This window comes from Talpa europaea (genome assembly GCF_964194135.1).
Source record: "Talpa europaea genome assembly, chromosome: 14".
In the NCBI taxonomy this organism is placed as follows: domain Eukaryota; kingdom Metazoa; phylum Chordata; class Mammalia; order Eulipotyphla; family Talpidae; genus Talpa; species Talpa europaea.
The window spans coordinates 86,994,115-87,011,664 of record NC_140082.1 but is presented as its reverse complement, the minus strand read 5'-3'; the positions used below and the strand labels follow the sequence as shown (position 1 = coordinate 87,011,664).

The window sequence follows — 17,550 nt, the reverse complement described above, 5'->3', positions numbered from 1 at the left end:
AAGAGCTGGCGAGGGAGGGCGGTCGCCAGTGCGCGGGGAGGGCGCGCGGGGCCGTGCGCGCTCTGCCCTGGCGGGTGAGCTCGACACCCGGACGCACGCGGTGCCCAGCCCGGCCTTCCCGGGCGGGAGTGGCAGGCTCCCGCCTCACCCCGGCGGCGGCGAGAAGCCGGGCGGCGTGGCAGAGGCAGAGGCAGAGGCAGAGGCGGGCTGCTGGACACTGGAGTTGACTGGGGAGGGAGGGGGCGAGCAGAGGCGTGGAGCAAAGCTGTCAAACTGCGCGCGGAGCCAGAGCAAGAGCTGGGCGGGGGGAGGGGAGGGGAGAGAAAAGAACGGGAGGGGAGAGGAGGGGAGGGGCAGGCGGGAGCCGAGAGGGAGCGAGCGGGCTCGCCGCGCCTGAGCAACCCCTGCCTGCCGCTGTCTCCGCCCGCCGCCGCCGGCCGGAGCGCCCGGAGCGCAGGGTGTCTGCCCCCCGCGCGGTGGCCCCGGCGCCCGCCGCTGCGCCCCCAGCCCGGCTCCAAGCGCCGGCCCGAGCGGTCCCGGCGGCGGGCGCGAACCCGCCACGAGCCCACCATGCAGCTGCAGTTCCGGAGCTGGATGCTGGCCGCGCTCACGCTGCTCGTGGTCTTCCTCATCTTCGCTGACATCTCCGAGATCGAAGAAGAAATCGGGTAAATAGCTGCGCCCGGGCAGCGCCGAGCCCGGCGGGATCTCGCCCTCCCGGGGACTCGCCCCCCACCCCGCCCCCTGCTTTGTGTGCGCCGCGCCCCCCGACACTCCGCTGGAGAGGTGGGGGGCGGTTTGGGCTGGGGGCGGCGGTGTCCAGGCCTGGGACTGTTTGGGGAGCGCAGCGCAGGGCGGGGGCGCGGCTGCCTCGGTGTATCCCGGGCGGGGCGGGCGCACCCCGAGCTCCCGCTGTCCCGCGCCGGGGAGCTGCGTCTCCCACCCTGGCCCCCGGCCCCTGAGCGTCCGTGCGGGGTGTCGCGGGGGGGGCAGGGAGGGCGCCGGGGAGTGTCCGGGGCGGGCGGAGGGGCTGAGAGTGGCGGAGGCAGGAGTTTCTTTGTCTCCTGCTCGGCCGCTTTCTCGCCTTGGCAAAGTGGGCAGGGGGCGCGCGGGGAGCTCTGCGCTGGGGGGAGGGGATCCCCAGGCCGGATCAGAGGGGGGTTCTGCACGAGCCCCCGGGGAGGGGAGTGTCCCCAATATAACAGACACCCCCACTCGCTTCGGGTCGGCCTGGGCGCCTGGCGTTGGGGCGCAGACTGGCACCGCTGGAGGCGGGGCGCGTGGGGTTGAGCTGAGATACCCCTCCACCTCGCCGTACCCCAGCTTTGGACACTCAGTGGATCCCGCGGGGCTCCCTCCTTCCCGTGCACTCTCGGTGCGAAGACTGAGCCTTTTCTGGCAAAGTCCTACCGCTTCTCAATAGCCTTGGGGGCCCCCCTGGGCGCGCAGACTCCCCTGGCTTTCCTGGGGCACTGTCAGGAGGTGAGGGGGGACAGCGAGCCCCTGCCCTGGCGCTAGACCTGCCCGAGCTGGTACTTGCAGCTTGGGACGCGCCAGCCAGCCGTGGGGTGGGTGGGGGCTAAGGCTGCGTGCGCCCTGCCCGGCTCCTCTCCACGGAGGCGCCACAAAGAGCCTGCAACTGGCGGCGGGCAGGTGGGGAGGCAGCCAGCCAAGGTTTTGAGGGCCCCAAAGAGAGCGTCCTGACCTGGGTAGGGGGAAGGTGAGGTCACACAGGGAACAGAAGATGCCCTCCTCCTTGTGGCCAGTGCGCGCCCCGCGCCCCAAGCGCCCCACTCGAGTCCAGCGCCGCGCGGCCCCTCCTTTGTCCCATTTGTTATTTCTCGCGTCCCCTATTTCATGCGTTCCCAGCGCAGGCTGAGGACCCGCCGTGCTCTGATCCCCGAAGCAGGGAACGCGGGTCCTGGGCCCAAGATGCTAAGGCCCTAAGCACCCAAAGCCGGTGAGGTCTCGCTCGCTGCCCGCCCCCGCCCCAGCTCGGCCACCCTGGAATCCCTTCTGTGGACTCCAGGGCGCTTCAGAAGGCCGCTCTCTGCCTCTGCTGCCTCCTCCTCCCCCTGGGTTTCCCCAAGAGCTCAGAAAACTTTCACAAATACGTTTCCATTCATACACAACCTGCTAGCGGCTCCCACGCGCAGAGAGAGAAACTCGCTACTTTCTTTAACTGTTTGCTTAAATAAACGTGGGTGGGACTGAAAAGCCAGCAGGGTAGGTGTGGGGGCCATGGAGGACTGAGCCTCTGCGTGTTCTCCCAGAGGTGGGAGCAGCCTGGCCCAGACCACTTGCTGACCTTGACATGTGGGAGGGCAGGACCAAGAGCTGCCCATCGCTGCGCTGTGAAAACACCAGTGCTGCTCACATCCCTTGCTGTCCCTGAACTTTTATCCAGTACCTGCCACAGGACAAGGACTTTTCAAGAGGCAAATCACTTAGCTCTGAATGCTGCACTTTCCAGGTCCGGCCCCACATTAGGCTGTTCCAGTGGGGTTCCCAGGAATGCACGCCCACACCTGAGCTAAGCAGGGTGGTGATGTCTATATTGAAATGCCAGAACTCTACCACTAAGGGTGTGCCCGGGACCTGTTCCATGGGATGGGGTGGCCGGGCTGCCTGTGCCGACCCTGGGGAAAACTGTCCAAAAAGCCAAATGTGTGATCTGTGACACGGACCGTTCTGGCGCCACTGTCCTCAGGTTCTCCCCTATGTTGACCACATGAGACCCCACGCCCCCGGTTTCACCGATATTCTGGCGCACACATGTCTAACTCAGAGGAGTGAGGCATGTCTGGGATCCCCCAAGGCTGGGAGGCAGGACGGGGCAGCGGGTGGCAATTCCAACAGTCCCTCCATCTGCTTCCCAGCGAGTCTTCAAGCTGAGTCACTAATTGATCCTGGGGGCCACCCAACTTTGAGCAGCCAACCAGGGCTCAGGAGGCCTGGAACAGTGGCCAGGAAGGGGCACCCTGTCTACTCACTGAATGCCTCCTGGCAGCCCTGGGTCCTGTCCAGGCCATGGTGACCTGCCCAGCCCTGCCCAGCTGCCCCTCCCAGAGGCCCACCTGTGCGGGGGAGACGCCCATCACCTGCCAGCATCAGCCCCTGCGAGAAAACGGTGGTTTAGGGAAGGACAGTTGCTTCTGGGAGGCCCTGAGATCTGTTAGGAAGGAGGAGGAAGCTTGTTTTGGAGTAAATTTTCCAAATTTAGGAATGAGAAGTAGAAGAGGGGATTACATGTATTCTCTGGAGCAACAAAACTGGGATTCACTTTTCTTGGGCTTGAGTCCCTTTCTTATACAACGAGACTTTGGACGGCAGGTTCTGCCTCATGTCTGCTCAGGTATTGGGAGGCCATGGCGCCCCTCCAGGGACTGCTTCTGAGGGACAGTCCCTCTCTCATGGGATGATTTTCAAAGTTCCCTTTCTCACTTACTTGTTTATTGAAATGCCTCCCTAAGGCTGAATGCAAAAAGGAAATGTAAAAAGACAATTCTCTGCAAAGGGCCCAGAGGAGGAGCCAATTCATATTCCAACTCAGCTACAGAGAGGGGAGGTACGAAAATGGCCCCGTGTCTTTATGCCCCGAGATTGAGAATCCTCAGACCAAGCTGTAAGCTAAAAGGTCCCAGACTGTCCCCGGGAGCCTTAGCAGAGTGCAGCCCCAAGAAGGAATGTGGGGCTGGCTGTCCAGCCCCTGCAGCAGCTCTGAACCCTGACACAGAGGCTCACAGGACCTTGGGAAGGGGAGCGAGCCAAGACCCCCCCCCCCAGGAAACCTCCTCTTGGTACAATTAGGATAAATTTGACCCCAGAAGTCACATCACGTATGCAAGATCACACACTGACTGAAGGACAGGATGAGCGAACACTGGTCTCCTCACCTGTGACCAACGCCTTGGTCCATAAGGGTTAGGGCCTCTGGTTAAAGAGAAAGTGACTAGTAATAAAAACCATAATCACGACAGTAGTGAGGATGAAGATGCTGCCATCTTTGGCATTTATTGAGCACTTGCTCTGAGCCAAGTGCTGTTCCCAGTGCTTTGTAGACCTTAATGCATCACACCCCCGTGGTGACCCAATGGGCACCTACCAGGGCCACCAACAGCTGAGCGCTGCGTGCCAGATACTACTTCACAGCGCTGTCCCTCCAAACCGCCAGTCCCGGGGGCGGGGGCAGTGGCTATGTGTCAAAGTCCAGTTTATCGGCAAGAAAACTGAGGCGCAGAGAGGGTGTGGCAATTGCCAGGGATGAAACAAGTGATGCAGCTCCACAAGGAGCCAAAGATTCTGCTGGACAGCGGTGTCCTCTGACTTCTTTTGCCCCTGCCTGCCTAATTCATTCCCCGGATTCTTCCAAAGACCCACTTTCCAGGGAGTCTGCTCTGCCTTCATAGTTTCCCCCTCCGTAGTTTAGAAGAGAGAAGGCCCATGAGGAGGATGGGAAGAATGCAGAGCTCAACTCCCCCAACTATCCTTCTGGTCCAAGCAATGCCAAGCAACTCGATGCCAGAGCATCTGCCACTTCTACAAGCACACGACTGGGCATTGGTGCCTGGGCCAGGGCTGACAGTTCAGATATTTAACATCTGGTCCCTCTTGGACACCAACCTGGTGGAATGGCATCCGACTGGTCAGAACCAGTGGGTGGTCGCCATGGCCGAGGGTCCCGGCAGACTGCAGCCAGACATCAGGCCCCATCTGGGAAGGGACTAGGCCGGAGGAGCCAGCTCTGATCATCAGCTGAGATGCGATCGGTGAGCAGGCAGCCACCCCTGACATCAGCCCAGGGTAAGATGAGGTGTGCCCCTGAGTGCTAAGTCCAGGGGGGTATGAAAGACCGTGACCTTGGGGCGTGGCAGGCCAGGCTTCCTGAAAGAGCATGCATAGTCACTCAGGACTCTGTAACTTGGGGGGAAGCCCATTCCTCTCCCCGGTCCCCATGTAAATCACTCAAGTGTAAACATGATTGGAGGATAAAACAGGAGAGAAAGGTCTGGTTTTAACTTACTCGCTCCAAGTCCTTGTTGCCAACTGTTCCTAGCATCACATTTAAATTGTAAATAGATACTCATCTATAATAATCCAACCATAGTCACCACTCAAGGCCTCTCTCCCCTTGTAAAGCAGGGTTGCTAGCTTTTCAAAGTGTTTAGGTTTACAAATTGGGGATGTGGTACATTTGCAAATTAGAAATATTTCTCAGCAACAGTGGAATTCCATGAAGGCTGCGGCTGCTTTTAGCACAGCGTCCCGGCAGGACGTGCTCTGCCCATGCCCAGCGGCAGCTGCCCTGGGCTCCAGCCACTGTGTGTGGCTCTCAAGGCCCCATGCCGGGTGTGACTCCCCGCCCCTATGCCTTTGCACCTGCTTCTCCCCCGGCTCCTTTCTGGAACAAGCTCCGTGCACACACTGCCCTTCCTTCCTCTGACTCCTTCAAGGTAGAATCCCCTCCTTTGCAAAGCATTCCCCGGCCCATGCCCCTCCACCCACAGGTTGAGGCAGCTAGACCCCCATGTGTAGCCCCACACCCCATCATGCCCGTATCCTGTGGACATGAGCTCACCAGTTATGCCTCCTTTTCCTCACCCCCAGCCCCTAGTAACAGCATATGGTTTAGTGAACGAAGCCCATAAAGAATCTCTGAATGGCACACGAGGACCAGGGCCTGGCAAAAATCAATATCTGGGCTTTCTGCCCCCGGAGGTCTGTGCCTTTCTAGTAATAGTTAAAGACCCTCGCCTGGCTCAGAAAGCCCTGTGGCTTCCTAGCACGTGGGTCTGATGTGGAGGGGACAGAACAGTGAAGGGCACATGGTCAGAACGTTGGGGGGTGAAGGGGTAGAATCAAAAGGCCCTCCCTAATTTGTGAGGGGGTGGTGGTGCAGTGTTTCCAATTCCTGGTTCACATAAAAGCAAAAATGTGGAGCCCCCTCCACGCCTCTGTCCAGCTTTTATTTTCCAGAGAGCCCTGTGTGGCCTGCCACTGACCACAGCGCCACTGTGCCCTCCGCCATCCTCTGCGGAGCAGGAGGTGGCCGCTCCGCCATCTTCGCCACCTCCGGGGCTTCAGTGCTGGGTCAAAAGCGACTTGGACCAGGTGTCTCCTTCCAGGGCGGGTCCCAGAAAGGGTGCCCGACGTTGTCCACCTGCAACACTGAGGGGGCGAGAAATGCGCCGCGTGGTGTCAGAGATTTCCCTCACCAAGCACTTGGCAGTGGTGTTTTGTCTCTGAAACAGGTCAAGCCAGGGACGAGTGATGGATGGTTAAGACTCGGGGCGGCTGCAGGAACCGAGACAAGTTCACCCACCTCTTGTCTTTCGGCTGCTCGAGCAATAGCAAGTTGAAGAGACAGATGGGAAGATTCGGTGAAAACACCGAGGGAGGGGCAGGACAGGAAGGCCAGCAGCCCGGAGTGGCAGGTGGCTTTCTCCTGCCAGGATACAAAACAGGCTCTGTCTCCCCAGAAGAAGCCTCGGGGGAGTCGCCTGGGTGCCGCCTGCACCCCAGGAGCAGTCCCCAGTGTCTGAGTGACTGCCAGTCTGGGGCTTGTCCTTAAGTGTGGAGATTAGTCACTCTCCCGGGTGGCAGCTGGGATGGTTTTAAATTCTCCCCAGTCGCCTGCGATTCGTCAGTCAGCTCAGAGGCTGCGGTGCCCTGGCTGGACCTGTTGGCCTCAGGCTTTTCTCAGCCTCAGCTGTCAGAGTGGCGAAGGGGGCCACACCAGCTGGAGAGACAGGGCTGAGTGTCACCGTGGCTGGGAGGCCCCTCCTGCCACAGTAGAAACCTCAGCGGGTGGCTGAGTGGGGATGGCCGAGTGGAAGGAAGCTGGAGTAACTTCTGTGTGATGGTGGGGGCACAAGGAGGGCCTCAGCTCTGCTTCCTGGTCCCTTTTGAAGGCCCAGGCCTATCGTGTCTCCTCCTGCCCTTCAAAGGCCAGAGGTTGGAAAGACCAGCCCAGGGACTACTGGTGATCGTCCAAAGAGGGGTGGTCGTCCAAAAGGAAGCAGAGATGGCCCATGCCGCCAGGGTGCATGTTGCTTTCACGTCATCATGTCCCCAGCAGAGCCCCCCAACTTTCCCAGACACCGTGCGACTTCCCTCTGCAGTGATAAGATGCTTTCCTTTCCTGAGAGAGGGCGACAGTAGCCGGCAGAGGCAACAGCTCCCTTCAGTTGGAAGGGGCTGGTCATAGGACTTCCCAGCCCCAGTTTCTCAGGAGTGTTCCCCATCCTGGCGATCTCATAGTCTGGGGTTGGAGTTTACCTTGAAGAGCAGGCGAGGGGATGGCTTCCGGAAACATCCCTGCCCTGAGACAGCGCCCCGCTAGGCCCGCCAGCAGAGGAGAACAACCGTCGTGTTTTTGCACGTGTGTGTTGAGTTAAACACCTTCCCAAGCATGGGAGCTCTGCCTGCCGCTGTGGCCTTCAACAGTCCCGTGCAATCAAAGTTACTGTCTCCATTTTACAGAAGCGGAGACTGCGGCACAGAGCAGTTCAATACCTCAAAGTCACACCGTACGTAAGTTGCAGAGCTGGGATTTGAACCCAGGCTCCAAGGAACAAGGAGAACTGTCCAAAATGGTGTCCCAAATGACATCCCCTGGGGACAGACGTGTGCTCGTATGTCCAAAGGGCAAAGCTTGGAAACCGGAAGGCCCGTGGAAGGAAAGAATGTGGGAAGCAGCAATGCGGAAGGAGACGAGAGGACGCGTGCCAAAGCCAGGGCCCGGTGGGGCACAGCGCCCCAAAGAACCACACGGTTCAGGGTCACAGCTCCAGTCACCTTGTTGTGGAATCAGGACGGGGCTCTCTGTCCCAGCCTCCCTTCCCCTCCAGCTGCCTCCTTGGCCCCCACCCAGTCTCATCAGAATGAATCCAGAGCACGGGATTTGCTTGACCATCTCGCTACAGACAGCGAGAGACGCTGAGGAAGAGGAAACACCAGCGACTAAGGCCAGGAGGACACTCCTGGGGAAAGACAAGAGCTATTGAAGTCTGCTTCTTCCTCGGTTAAGATGGGCCTGTCCAGGTGGGACGGCCAGGATGGGGTGGGCTTCTGCAGGGAGCTGGCAAGTGCCAGGGGTCCCCATTTTCTTGGGGCTGACCCTATTCAAGCCATTGTGCCAAGAGCTGTTTACACAATTACAGATGAGGACACAGAGGCCCAGCGGGGCTCCAGGACTGGCAAAGGGCACACAGGAGGAGAGGAGGGGCTGAGGTCCAGCAGGCCGGCCTCTCCTGGGCCCAGGCTACTCCTAATCCTTTCAGGTCCCAGGATCCTGCAGCTGCCGGCTCTGCCTTCCTGCACCCTGTGCTCAGTCCCCTGCTCCATACCACACAAATCATCTGTGAAAGGGAACCTGGAAACGTCTGAGACTCTAGGAACACTCACAAGTCAAACGAGCCTCCCCAAAACAGCGGGGCCGCCGCGCTGGGCACAGTGTTCCATGGGCACAGGGCGAGGGCAGGCTGCCGGGCTCTGCCCAGCGAGAATTGGTTGGTTATCAGGTTTCCCGAGGTCCAATTTCAAGAACAGCAGTGGCCGGCCGTACTCGGAGGAGCGACACCCAGGATTAATTCACTCCTTCTTGGTAAATGCCAGTGGAGTTTAAATAATGAAGGGAGGCGGCGCATGCGGAGAAAATGAACCATTAAGGGACAGGGCAGGTGACTCACTGGTCCACCCCTGCCGGCAGCCAGGACCCTCCTGCTGCACCACCCGCCCGGGGCTGGACACTTGGGAGTGGCCTTCAGTGGATTCTGGATGGTGCCTGAATGCACCCTCATTGAATGATTAGTTCAGATGAAGGGCCAGTAAGTACCCCCGGTGTGTGTCCTTCCTGGCCTGGGCAGGGACATCACTGGCGGCAGCACTGACCAGGAAGGCGGCAGCACTGAGCACTCCATCTCCCCCAGATTTTTTATTGAGGTCCCCACTCGAGCTTGGCTAGGATGTGCTCATTCACACGACAAATGGCTCCACTTCACAGTTTGTTTGCACATGTGGTTAACAGTTCCCCAGATTTCTTGGGGGTCCTGAGTGGTTTTGGTGGCCCGCCCAACCTGCCATCCAATTCCACATTCTACTCGCAGTTATAAAAAAAGCAGCATGATGGAGAGGCAAGGCCTCTAGGGGTGACCAAAGGCAAGTATGGGGGAGCCTTTTAGAACCAATCCGCTTCTTCAGATAAAGACAGCCTCCGGCCAGGCTGGAGGCCAAGAATTTAATTGTATTTATTTTTGCCATGACTTTCTATTTGAGGCAAGGGATATTAGTATTCTATTTAGGGTAGTGGTACAAACATTCCTCTTATGATAAATTCATTTACATCTTTAAGTGAGTTGATTAAAAGGAAAGTATGAAGTCAATAAAGTGAAATTAGCAGCTCACAGGAAGGCAGACCCTGAACATGACAGGGGCCCTTGCGGTGACGATGCGCTTGGGTAACTGCACCCCCAGCAGCAAAGCCTCGCCAGGTCCATGGGAAACTTCACGGGGAGTAAGTGAGTTAATCCTCCAAAAAGCACCTGGCTGCAAATACAGTTTCTCGCTGTATCAGCAGGTAAACTGCCCCATGCACAGGGAAGCGTCGTCCAATGAAGTGATCTCGTGGTTGACCCAATAGGCTAGGGCTGCTTGAGACCCAAGAGCCCCACCTCCAGCAGCACCTCCAGCTTACACCCCACTCGCCCGCTGCTCTCTCCTCACACTTCCACGCCCCTGCAGGGCCCCTTCCTGGCCTGCCACGTGTAGCCACTGGCCAGACGGATAGTTTCCAGTCCGGGCTGGCCTCCCTGCACAGTGCCTGAGGGAGAGGATGCAATTGGGGAAGGCAGGGCGAAAAGGGAGGGCAGAAGGGGGTTGGCCCCTTGAGGAAGATCCCTGCCACCCCCATCTGCTGTCATTTGTTTATTTCCACGGCCAAGGAGAGAAATGGCTGTGGCCCATAGGAGCTACCTGCAACAGCGTCTGACGTGAAATCCGCCCAGCGCCATCTTATTTGCAGAAGACCGCTTTCCTCTTCCAATTCCAGGGAGGAATTGGAAGGCCAGAAAGGAATTCCAGAAAGGCCAGCCCAGGGTTAAAGTCAGGGTTCCCAGCAGGGCGCATCAGGGCGGCCTGGACACAGACGCCAGCAGACTGGAGGGATGTGGGATGTGGGCAGAATGGGGAATCAGGTGAGCTGGCTGCTGGCAGGTCGAGATCAGGCCGATAGCAGGAAGATTAATGAGGGTCCGAAGCCTCCGTGTCCTGGAGCGTGGAGGAGGGTTTTCAGATCAATGCTGGGCCGGCCGGCTTAATGGTGCCTAATCTTACCTTTTGAAGCTGCAACATTTGGGAGTGGAGATCAATTGAGATGAAATAAAGTAAAATGTGTTGACGTTCAGGGTTTTAGTCTTCATCAGAGTCCCATTGTGTAGCGTTTTTATTTTCTGACTTGGAAATAGGCAGAGACGAGCCACTGGAGAGGACTGTTTCTATGCGGACGAGGTGGTGGTGTACTTACTTTTGTTCTTGTTTTCCCTCTCCACAAGCTGATTGTCCTGGAAGGCCAGATCCATTCCTGTCCCCTTTATCTCGGTGCCCAGAGACGCACCTGGAGGAGGCTCTGTGACTCTCAAATGCAGTGTTTGGGGGAACCAGAGCGCCCTTGGGCCATGGGCCAGTCTGCCAGAATACACTGTTCTCAGCGGTGCAGAAACAGCCCAATGAGCAGGCCCTACAGGCCCCCACAGGACAGCAAGACACTCCCCGGGGCCTGGTTTCTGTGGCCTGTGAGACCATGTGGCCAACACAAGCTGGCTCCGTGGTCTCGGGGGAAGAGAGTCCCTGTGTGATGAGAACTGAGTCTGGAGCAAGTGAGCTCTGAGAGCTGGGCTTTGGGGGTAGGTCTGCCACCCACATTTGTGACCTTTGGGGAGGCCCCAAGATCTTTGGGCCTCAGTTTCCCCACCTGCAAAACGGGGGTGAGACCAACCTGCAGGTCCTGCTCTGGCTCTAAAGTGGACTCACAGGGCGAGTCCCTCCATGGTTTCCCTGCTCTCTGGGGTCTAGGCTCCATGGAAATAGCTAATCCTTTGCCATGCCTCAAAATCCCCTGCCTGAAATTTTAGAGCCTGACAATAAAGAGGTGCTGATCTATTTTCACCTACCACCTGCTCTACATGAACGAGAAAAAAGGCCCGTCTGAGGAATGAGGAGGGCAGACTAGCATACTGAGCATGCAGGCCCGGCGGGAGCCACGTTCACCTCATTGCATCCTCTCGATAAACTTGCAAAACAGCCTCCTTAGCTTCATGATTCCTTCCCTCTCACTTGGAGAGTCGCTCTGTTCCAGCAGGACTGGTGTTCCACATAAATCATGCTCAATAGTCCGTGTTTGAGAAAAGCACAAGAGTGTGTGTAATACACTGTGGAAAGCCGCTAGCGGTCACTGCTGAATCGGGGGCCCCGGGAAGCCTTCTCCCTCACCTTTAGGGAAGATCCATGACCCCAAGTGACGTCCTGTGCACAGGGTGCCGGGAGGGGCAGTGTCTGTCCTCAGCAACAAGCCCCCTGGGTCACGGGAGCAGCGTGCAAGATGGTGTGGATGGAAGTGATGGCTTGAGCTATGGATGCACCAAAGGGCTGGGAACAAGGGAGATGTTTTCTGGAGAAGCTGGGTTCGGGGTGCAACCTGAAGGCAGGGTCCGTGGATTTAACTGGAAAGAGGATGAGACTGGTGATCCAGAGGGGAGACCAGCCCACAGCAAAGAGGTTGGGTGCCCCACCAGGCGCTGTCCCCACCTCCGTGACTTGGCTGGCAGGGGGCTTCGGGATACTGGAGGTGGGGAACACCAGGTCAGCCATAGAGCTCAGGCAGGCTGTGGGGGTGAGGGAACTCACACTTGACCCTGTGGGTATTGCTCTGGATTACCCTGCGGGCCTAAGACCTCTCATGAGTCTGTGTTGGGTTTCAGGAGCTCCAGGAGCTCTTAAAATTGTGGCTATTTTCCTGGGCAAAGGATCCATACATTTTAAAGGATTCTTAAAGGAATCCCCAAAGCTGAGAGGAGCTGCTGGGGACAGTGGGGACTCTTGAGATGTTTTGCACTGGAACGTGCAGACACTGTAAAGGGCTCCTCCGAGCAGGAGCAGGGGAGCCAGCAAGACCATGTGCAGGAGCAGCCTGGGGGGGACTGAGCTGGGGGTATAAACAGAAAGGAAGAGCAGAGGGGGGTCGTGGTCACAGAGGAGAAATGAGAGTGCTCTGGGGACGGCGGGATGTCAAGCACAGGCACGAAGTCTCTTTTGGGATTCTACGATACACCGGCTTCTGAGACAGCTCTCCCCAGTCCGCTCCTGGGGATGCCTTCACCCCCTCATGTCAGCCTCCGTCACCTTGTCTCCTCTCTCTTCACGCCACCCAGGGCGCGGACAGCTGTTCGTGGCTGTTGCCTTGCTGGGGCTGTCTTTCTTGCACGCATGTTTCCTGTGTCCTTTGAACTGGAGACCCCCTGTCTTGGGCCCTCATCCCTGAGGCCTGCCCACCCCGCAGCAGGGCTCACTAAGCGCCGAGGGAACAAAAGCAGGGGAGACAGAGATCCAGCCAGGGCCTGCTCTCTCGGAAAAGTTCTGAAAAGAACAATAATAAAAACAGCACCTGCCAAGTGTTTAGTCATATTCATTACCTCATTTACGCTTCACAGTTTACTCACTGGAGACGTGAGGAAGCTCAGTTTTGTTTTGTTAATTTTTTTTATTTTTATATTCCCCATACAGTTGCACCCCCCTTATTTTGTCCCCTATTCTTCCTTTCCCCGCCCCTCCCCCCAATAGTGTGTCTCTGGTTCATAGTTGTTTGTTGATTTTGATATTTTCTTTCTTATAGTTATTCTTTTTCCTGGTCCCTTATTTAGGTTTTCTAGATTCCTGCTATGAGTGAGACCATCCGGTATTTTTCTTTTTCTTTCTGGCTTATTTCTCTGAGCATGCTCCCAGAAGCTCAATTTTAAATGCTCCTCGTGAAGACAGAAGGGGGCTCATACCACAGCCAGGTTCTGTTTTGGCTACTTGAGTTTTCGACAGTGTTAGGCCCAGAGACATTTCTGTCAAGAAACTAGAGACTTGCTCTCCCTCTCCCAGCCCCTCTGCCAGAAGGGGGGTGGCTGCTGCCCTGCCCCCACTCCTGCCCAGCAGCTCCCCATCTGGCACAGCTCTGCACAGCCCTACCTGTGCCAGGGTTTTCCAAAAGCGGGGATCTGGTGACCCTCACATACTGTTAGCGTGGATGTAGGCGGGTCCAGCCTCTGTGGAAATAGTACAGAAGTTTCTCAAAATATTCAGAAATAGATCAACCATACGACTCAGCAACTCCCCTCCTGGGGACCTACCCACAGAATGCAAAAGCACCATTCGAGGGATGCCTGCGCTCTTACGATCAATGCAGCGTTACTTACGATCACCAAATGATGGAAACACCCTAAGTGTCCAACGACGATGAGTGGACACAGGGGCTTGGTCTATACACACCGTGGAATACTACTCAGCCATAAAAAGAAAAGATGAACTCTTGCCATTCGGGACAACGTGGCTAGAACGGGAGGGGACGGTGCTCGGTGAATAAGTCAGGAGAGAGACAGATACCAGATGGTTTCACTCATATGTGTAACACAGAGAAACAAAACAAAGAAACAGCGCAAAACAAACCCAAGAAATCTGGCTGTAGAATTAAGGCTACTGCAGGGGGAGAGTGGGAGATGGAGCGCAAAGGCCGGGCCCAATGGACTGTGGTGGAGGATGGTGGGTTCTTTGGTGGTGGGTGTCGTTCCACACATCTGAGACGCGACCCTCTCCCCCTAAATCATATACAGTGTTGCAGAGCAATGTTACCTCAATAAAGAAATAATACAACCAAGAAAAAATAATTAGGGCCTCCCTGGTGGCGCAAGGGGTTAAGCACTGCACTATGAAGCAATCCGCAGCCTCTGCAGCACGAGTTCGATCCTCGGCTGGCCAGGGAGCTACCCACATGGCGCGGCAGACCTCTCCTGACTCGCCCGCTGCTCCCCTCAGCAGTGTATTTCAGTCCATCTGCCTGTTCTGTTCCTCACTCTGTCTCTGGTGGATCCTCTCACCCCCTGCATCTCTGGCCTGAACCCCAGTTTTTGTATGCATAAATAAATAAATCTTTAAAAAAAAGAAAAAGAAAAAAAAATTAAAAGAAATTTCTAGAGTAAACATAAAGGAAAGAGTCTATCTCCTGGCCACTTGTTATTCCACCACAGTGGTCACCTGAGAGGCCAGCAGGGAGAGAATTCTCTGCCGCTGGATATTCTAAACCCCAAGTCAGGGTGTGGGGGGAGCGGTGTCAGGCCTGCACCCTTTGTCCTAGCCCCATATCCTGTCATTTTCCACAGGAATTACATGGCAGATATGGGGAGAGGGTGAGGCTCTAAGGTGGCCCCCAAGACAAAGCCCGAGTGACACCTTGAGCCAGTCTGCCCAGGCACTGTCTAGAGCCCCCAGCCCAGACCCCAGAGGCAGATAGGTGCATGACCACCAGGCCCTCGAGCCCAGCCCACCCTGGGAGCCTGTGCTAATGCTTCTGGCAGGAGGGAGAGCAAAGGAGGGGGCTCCCTGTTCCAACTATCCCTCCACCCCTCCCACCCTCCCTAATGCCTGCATTTCTTATCAAGCTGCTGGGAACTTCAAAGCCCTAGGGCCAAACCTTGCTGTAAAGGGGGGTAGAAGGCAGAGGGATGGGACCTCCCCCCAGGCCCCTTGCTCTCCCCTTGTCCTGACATGGTGTGACCCTCCTCTTCCATCAGGAGTGAGGAATAGAGACCCAGGTGACTGACTGGCCCTGCCCTCTGGCTCCTTGGAGGCCTCGCGTTGACTCAGCTCAGGCTTGACTCCCACAGCCCCACTCTTGCACCCAGTTTCTGATGTGGAGACAATTTCTCAGACAGAGCCGGCTTCAAAATCTGGCCTCCAGCTTCCTCCTCACTGCAAGTCCGTGGCACTGAGGCCCTTCTAAGCAGCCTTACACTGTATTATAGAGAGAACAAGCCCCCCAGATTCCTCTTTTGTTTTCTGAACATTGGGGGAGGAGATGGTCCTCTTTTGAGGTTGGTCTTATCAATGAGCATCCGGCACCCCTGGCCTGTGGACCTTCAGGCTTGCTGAACCTGATCGTGGGATCACAAACTCGAATGCCTGCGTGTTCAAGCAGTCACATAAACAAGTGAAGCAGCTCAGAGTAAGGCAACAGGGAGTGGTGGGGACTTGGGGAAAAAGTAACATATACTACTCTCCTAACCCGTCCCCACACCACCAAAGCAGCTGCTTCTCAGCCTCACCAATTCCAACTTCAGTACTGGACAGGTCTTCTGATTGTCCAAAAGAAGCCAGAAATGTAGATATTCCATAACGACCAGTCCTTGAGGTTTAAATACTGGCCTCTGATTGTGCAAAGGTCTAGAATTGTGCAAGCCCCCGTACAGATTAGGCCTGGAATGACCTGGGATGGCACTTCATCTCTGGAGTAAGCACATGGAAACTGAAGAGGGGGTTCCTGAGACAGCCTGATGTTCAAAGGCAGTTTTGACGCCACACTCCAGAAACTGCCTTTCAAGGCCTGGCGAGTCCGCAGGTGGCAGCATGAGGGACGGGGTGGGATGGCACCTCCCCGACTGGATGGTAAGTCCCCACCCGCCAAGGTACGGGGCCAGCTTGCCACAGCATCTGAGGCGCAGCTACATGCGGACCCCTTCCCCCACCTCAGGGTACTCACTAGGGGACCCTGGGCGAGTCGCTTGATCTTTTTGAGTCTGTGCAACCTACCTCTAAAACCGAGTAAGAAGACAAAGATTAACGCACCCCCTAGTACTGTGCCTGGCCCAGGTGAGCTTGAGTCAGCAGGTTATGAATATTTTTCTTTGGTCTCTTGAACCTGCCACCTTCCGAGCCACACGTCGTGAGCTGCCCGTCTGGACAGTGACCGTCACCTGGGATGGAGGGGGAGTCACTCTGACAGGGTAAATTTTTATGAGAGGCAGGAGCCTATTTCATTTGGGAGGTAAAAGCATTCGACAACATTTTGTATTTGGAAATTGTATAAAACTAATGCTTTGTCAGAAAAACCGTGGAATTAATGCTGGACAAGATCTTACCGGCTATTAAATGTAAAGAGAGAAAAATCGAGATTTTTAAGTGGGGGCAACCTCAGGGGAGCAGCGAGAGTCAAGGAGGGCTTTTATGTCACTGTAAATGGAACCTTCAAGTGCTGTGAGGAAGTGGCGGCTTCAAAGGACGGATTTCCTGAGTTAGGAGGAATCCGAAAGCTGCCCTGGGGATTCTGACCCCTCTCTGCTTCCCTCGGGATGCTCATCCCTTGTGCCTCTTCCAACATATCCTCCCGTCCCCAGAGGAAGGAGATCTGTCCAGGGCCACCCCATGCCCAGACTCAGGAACTCCCAACTTGACCTCCCCTCGAAGAAGTGGTCAAACATTCATGGCTCCAGTAAGAGAGAGACTGAGAAGTGTCAGAGAGAGAAGGTGAAGCCAGGGAACAGGGCCACTTAGTGCAATGAGACCTTAAAATGTTTGCAAAGTGAAGACAGAGAGAGGAGCTGCTGAGGGGAATACGGAATTACAGTCGGGGTGTGTATTTCAGATGATAACAGTGGACACACATACAAATGCTGCCAGCATGAGCCAGCAGCACCCTGGCTCAGGAATCAGGAGTTAGACTCCTGAGCCGCCCGCTGGGTTTAAACCCTGGTGTCCCTACTGAGTTGCTGTGCAGCCCTAGGTAAGATTTTCACCTTCTCTGTGCCTCAGCTTCTCCACCTGTAGAGAGGGACCGTCATTTCAACCTCTGGGCGATTGTAAGGCTTGAATGAGCGAGTATGATTGTGGAATAGGGCCTGACGGTCCTAGGTCCAGGTATCAGAATTATTACAGAAACGTGTCAGTTAGTGTCATTTCCGGCAGGGACGGACCAGCTACGCCTCGGGGCCGCAGGGGCCACGCCGAGATGCATCTAGCAGGTGCAGTCACGCTCTGTGATGTCTGCAGGGCTGGATCGCTTAACTACGCACGTCTCATGGGTGTCCCCGTCGTTAAGCGCCACTGCGTACATGGAAGCGAGACGAGATGGTTGGTAGAACAAGACTCAAAGGCAGGAAGGGATGTAACAGAGCACAGGCGGGGCCCTTGGTTTGGCTGCAAGGACAGCCGGCCACTCCGCCGTAGCGGGGGACAGGAGGAGGCAGGTGCTCATTGGCCGTTCACTGTGTCCAGACACCAGGCTCAGCACTGGGGGTGCAGCAACCAGGAGACTGACACAAGACTCCAGATCGGAGCCCATGCTCCAGGGGCAGAGGCAGGTGGTGCATTTAACCCATGAACATGGGGACAAGGCACAGGAGATGCTGTAGGGGGGCAAACTGGGGGTGTAGGACAGCAGATGCCTTTTCAGATGGAACCATCAGGGAAGGCGTCTTGGCAAAGGGGACATTTGAGCAAAGATTTGAAGCAAGGGGAAGTGAA

General features: G+C 56.4%; 1 protein-coding gene across 2 annotated transcripts in view; it reads left to right on the top strand.

The window, feature by feature from the left end:
- Nucleotides 1–570: 570 nt before the first annotated feature.
- Nucleotides 571–17,550, top strand: part of ST8SIA2 (ST8 alpha-N-acetyl-neuraminide alpha-2,8-sialyltransferase 2) — a gene marked incomplete at both ends in the record, with an annotated part of 43,865 nt that continues 26,885 nt past the window's right edge. For both annotated transcript variants that reach the window (XM_084253377.1, XM_084253376.1), the window contains one exon: nucleotides 571–668. In XM_084253377.1, coding sequence (XP_084109503.1) covers nucleotides 571–668 — 98 coding nt within the window. The remainder of the gene's footprint in view (nucleotides 669–17,550) is intronic.